General features: G+C 50.8%; 1 protein-coding gene across 1 annotated transcript; it reads right to left on the bottom strand.

The window, feature by feature from the left end:
• Positions 1-491: 491 nt before the first annotated feature.
• LOC125522476 (protein NRT1/ PTR FAMILY 8.3-like) lies at positions 492-4,578 on the bottom strand. Its single transcript, XM_048687536.2, has 5 exons — positions 3,929-4,578; positions 3,713-3,815; positions 2,808-3,025; positions 1,566-2,107; positions 492-1,470 (listed from the first exon to the last, which is right to left on the bottom strand). Exons 1-5 carry the CDS (start codon positions 3,995-3,997, stop codon positions 648-650), a joined length of 1,755 nt encoding a protein of 584 aa, XP_048543493.1. The 5' UTR covers positions 3,998-4,578; the 3' UTR covers positions 492-647.
• Between the last annotated feature and the right edge of the window lie 826 nt (positions 4,579-5,404).

Genomic DNA, 5,404 nt, shown 5'->3' with positions numbered 1-5,404 from the left:
TTCTACGTGGTGGCGTTTTCGCCTATTGTTGTGCTGCTTGTAGTCTTGCTTGTTCTATGTCTGTAATCTTTTAGTTTTCTCCAAGCTTTTGGGTTTGTAATCAGCCCAATTGTATCCTAGCTGGTTGGTGGCTTCACTAGTTTGAAGTTGGGTTTTCATGCCTTTTATCTAAGGAAAAGGGACGAAACTTTGGGCGGACAATATCTAGACTGTCTGGCACTTTGTTCAGGATGGTTTTGAACCCGGTGTTCTCTCTGTGTAATTAGCCGGACAATGTCTCAGACAGGCCTCTGTCCGGGTATCGCCAGACAGTCCGACCTGAATTTGGCTGGATGGTGTGACCATCTTGAGAACCCGATGTGGTAGCGCATTGTTTTCTGTCTCGAGGTTGCATACGACTTCGGATAGAGATGACCAAAAATATCAAATTTCCTTGTTTCGACGAGACAAAAAACTTCCATGTCGATCACTTTTTAATTTGAAGCTATATCTGATGTGAACACTTTTTCCTCTTCCAAATTGTGCCATGATCCAGTTTGTCTCTTCTTTTCACAGGCGAATCATACCTGTAAATTAATTGTGTTCATACTTCGTATTCGTGAATATAGCTAACGATTGCTGATGAAATTGCTGCCACATCCTTTGCATCAAGCCTTTCTTGATTTGTACCTCATGGCGCAGCTCACAAAAGCCATCAGATTCAGGCAGCCCAATCCGGCCATAATCCAGAAGAAGCGATCCAAGTGCCCCTTGTTCAGGTCGTCGGGGATCCACCCCGGCGCGCCGCCCGTCGCCGTCGCCCACTGCACGGCCGTCAACAGGAATGAGCTCAGGTAGTCCCCGGCTGCTATCGAGAGGAGCCCGAGCGCCGTGCATACTGTCTTCATCGCGGGCAGCGCCTGGCTGTAGAAGAAGCTGAACTGCCCGATGGTGGTGAGCACCTGGCCCACGCCCTCCAGCACGTACTGCGGTGCCTGCCACAGCACGCTCGTCGCCTTTGGCGCCAGCGGCGATGCCTTTGCCGCGCGGAGCCGTGCAGTCTCGAGAAGCGCCGCGGCGACCATGGTGAGCACGGGCATGGCGAGGCCGGCGCCGATCCTCTGCAGCCCCGAGATGCCGTTCTCCCTCCCGGTGAGCCGCCTGGCCATCGGCACGAACACCCGGTCGTAGAGCGGGATCAGGACGACGATGGTGAGCACGTTGATGGTGGACATGGACGCGGGCGGGATGCGCACCGAGCCGACGGCGGTGTCCATCGCCATGCCCTGCTCCACGAAAGTCGATGGGACCTGTGCCGCCACGGCGTAGAAGAACACGATGGTGGCCAAGAGCGGCAGCATCCTCACGATGATCTTGAGCTCCTCCACCTGCGTCACGGCGCAGAGCCTCCACGGACTGCCCAACGCCGGCGCACCTGCCCCCTCCGGCCCCTTGTTCGACGGCGCGACAATGGCTGCCTTGTCAAAGAATCTGACCAAGTAAGCAGCAGATACTTAGGTCTCGTGTCAAGTATATCTGATATAGCAAACAACACGAGCAAATCTCAGAGTCATCACTGAACTAACCGAAGATCGGTAGTGTGCTCTATCCTCTCAAATCCCTTCATCACCGGATTGTCCTCTCGCAGCTCGTAGAGGAGAGAGCTATCGGACGGCAACTCGGCATTGAAGTTTCTCACGGCGGCGGCGACGACCTGGCACACTCTGGTGAGTGGGCTGCCACGGGTTGGCTGAAACCTGTACTTGCGCGATGTCGCAACCAGGCAGGAGAGCCCGCCGGCGAGGACCTCTGCCAGGATCGTCGGGCCCAGTGCCCAGCCGTAGTGGTCCTGCACCCACACGACGCCGGTGCTTGCTATCGTCGACCCGCAGTACATGGTGAACACGTACCAGTTGAAGAAGGGGCCTTTCGCCCTGCGCTCCAACGGGTCGCCCTCGTCGAACTGGTCGGCGCCAAAGGACATCAGGCATGGCCGGAGACCGCCTACTCCGACCGCGATAATGTAAAGGCCGAGAAAGAGGATGGACTCCTGAACCGACGCCACGTTCGATATGCCGTTCTTGACGAGCAGCGGCACGTACGCCGAGAGAGCTGTCAGGATCATCCCCTGCAAGCAAAAGGAAAAGAAAAACATATCAATCAAACTTCAAACAACAAAAATCCATGAGGTTGAACTCGCTGGCATTGTTCTTTGGTATGCTAATGCAAAATGGGTCAGAGAAAACGTCCGTGTGGTCACCCGTCCTAAAATCAACGAAGCGCAATACCAATCTTTTACAGCAGAGGCTATTGCAGTACGATTTGAGATGAATCTAGCACGTACAACAGGGTGTAGCAAGATCGAGATCAACTCCAACAGTATGGAAGTGGTAGAAGCTCTAAAGAAGGGCTACTCTTCATCGGTTGCTAGTGTCATATTCGATGATTGTTATTTCATGTCCTTAGATTTTAATCATGTCACTTATGCTCATTGTAATAGAGAGAGTAATGTGGTAGCTCATGAGTTTGCTAGGTTAGCAAAATTTTCTACTACTGGTTGTTGGTTGGATACTGCCCCTAGTGCGGTTATCCGGTTGCTTGTAAACCATGCTACTGTTCTGATGCTTGAATAAAGGAGGAGTTTTCTGTCAAAAAAAAACAAAGCGCAATACCAATCTTTTCTAACAGAAATAGATTCTCCAATCAATATATACTAATAAAAGAATATAAATCAAAGTAGCCCGCAATCTGAATATCTCAATTGGCGTCTCAAGATGCAGAGTGGTGATTTATTGTACTGTCTAGGGTTGTTGATGCGATCGACGTACCACGGCGAAGGTGGAGAAGGAGATGACCATGGTGTGGTACCTTCCCCAATAGGAGTCGGCCAAGATGGCGCCGACCAGTGGAATGACCGAGCTGGTGGCCTGCCAGCTGGAGACACTTCTTGCAGCCGCAACATTGCCCTTGCCCAGGACGACGGTGAGGTACGTGATGAGGTTGCACGTGATCCCATTGATCGATAGGTTGTAGCAGAATTCGATACCTGCACATCCCCGTCGAAGAAGGTGAAAATGAATAGAAAAATATCATAATCAGGCAATTTTTTGATTAATCTAATTTAGAAATAAATCATGAATATTTCATTGACAATATTAATTTCATACTCATTTCTAATCACGCAAGCTCGTACTACGCATACAACAAATATATCGACGTAAACAGTAAGCACATCGACTTGTCAGTTGGCTGTGAAGTTTTCTTCTAACTGCTAGTACTCCCTCTGTCTCGAATTACTTGTCGCGGAGATGGATATATGAAAATGCAAGAGACTTAATGTAGAGCAATGGTACAGTGGAGCATGCGTCATCCGTACGAAGACTGCAAGTTTGTTTCATCATATGCCTGCCCAAAGAGAGTTGAGGGACATGATCGATCCATCCATGATTGCCTTGTTATTTCCATCAAGCAGGCCAGGCCATTCATAAACAATTTTTCATGGGGATTGGGCACTTGGTCTGTTTGGACAAGCCGGCCCGGATGACTTTACTTTGAGAAGAATCCAACGAAGCCGTTTTTTAGATGCAGAAGCAGGTTTAACATGGAGAGCCTTGGTGATCCACAACCACAAGGCAACTAGGGGAAAACAACCACAAGATTTCAGCCATGGATACGCCGTAGGAGTGCTTCCGTTTCCTTAAGAAAAATCTCAATAGCAAGCATGAAAGATTACCGAGAAGTGTGCGGCACGCGCGCCATCCACCTGTGCGACGCTTCAGCGCCGGGTTCCCGTGGAAGTCAAGAGACCCGTCGGCGGCGTACGCTTCCGCCGCTCCCTGCGACAGAAATCCCCGTCCGTCGGTCAAGCCAAAAGGGAGAAAATAATTTGAATCGTAGAGAAGACAGTCATGGCCATGGAGGCAGGCAGAGCGCGAGAGGGGGACGAGACCTCGGCGGGAGGGCGGTCGAGCAGGGCAACCGTTTGCTCTGGCTGCTCGCTGACGGCGCCGGGGGCCATGGCCGGTACGCGGTACGTACTGTGGCTGAAGATTGCTCTGCTCTCTGCTCTGCTCTGCTGGCTGGCCTGCCCAGCCCCAACGGCTGAAAGAGTTTAGCTCCTAGTACCAGCACTATCGTTTTCCGAGAGAAGCAGCGGACCTGAAAGCTGGACAGGGCAACCAGAGGCCGCTGCGGTTCGCGTCAGTGCTCACAATCGCTAGTACTCTACCAAACAGTACTCTCATCAAGCCTCATTGCGTGGTGTTAAATTGTGATCCAAATTCTAGTACCGGGTTGGACTAGACGTAGTACAACCGGTGTGGGCTTTTGCGTTGGCGTCGAGGCGTACGAGTACAACTCGTTTACTTGTCCTACAAGGACTCCTATGTGTTGCCCCTCTTATATACCCCATGTAGTCGCACCTCAGACGGTCTGTCGTCTCGTGCTTGTAATACTCCTCCTCATAGTGATTGCGCCTTCGTGCGTCCGTGGTTTTCTCCCGCAAAGGTTTCCACGTAAAAATCCGTGTCTCTCTGTCTCGTTTATTTTCGTTATTATCTAACAAGTGGTATACAGAGCTGAAGTTTCAGATACGAGATTTGAGACGAGAGATTAGGGTTCTGTCCGTGCGGCGGCGCACGCGTCCGTCGATCCATCGGATCGATTTCTAGCCGAGACCGACAGGACATCGCAGATTAATTCTGCTCCAAAAGCTGCTGTGCGCCCGCTACAGTCGTCCGATCCGCCGAGCCGCCGCTGCTGTTGCACGTACAGGCACTACCCTGCCGTGAGCTGTCAAATCGTTTGGTTCAAGTGCCGAAGAGGAGCCGATCCGCCGAGCCGCTAGCCTGCTACGCGATTTTCCAATCGATCGCTACTCTGTTGCTTCCTGAGTATTAGTACTAGTAGATCAGCCAACTAGTACTTGCTCCACGTGAAGCCAAGATCAGATTCTGCTCCCGATTGCTACGTGCTCACGCGAGACCATCAGGCGTTATTTACTCTGTTCTTTTGTCCGCATATTAAATTCTGTCAAGAATTTTTCTACTGCCTTGTACTACTTTGTGTACACAGTTTTATCGACTCATGGCATCCATGAAGTATGATCTTCCGCTGCTGGATCGTGACATAAGGTTTACCCTATGGCAAGTCAAGATGCGGGCGTTGTTGGCACAGTCCGACTACGATGAAGCACTGAATAGTTTTGGGAAGAAGCGAATTGAGGACTGGACTGCTGAGGAGAAAAGAATTGATTGTAAGGCTTTGTCACAAATTCAACTCCATTTGCATAATAATATTTTGCAGGAAGTTTTGAGCGAGAAAACTGCCGCCGCTCTATGGTAAAAGCTGGAAGGGATGACTAAAGATCTCACCAGCAAGATGCATCTGAAGCAAAAAATTATTCCTGCACAGGTTACCCGAGGAA

Source organism: Triticum urartu, chromosome 7A, assembly GCF_056163025.1.
Source record: "Triticum urartu cultivar PI428250 chromosome 7A, HENAU_Tu73, whole genome shotgun sequence".
NCBI classification, from domain to species: domain Eukaryota; kingdom Viridiplantae; phylum Streptophyta; class Magnoliopsida; order Poales; family Poaceae; genus Triticum; species Triticum urartu.
The sequence above is the reverse complement of the archived record's forward strand: the minus strand, read 5'-3'. Positions and strand labels throughout refer to the sequence as shown.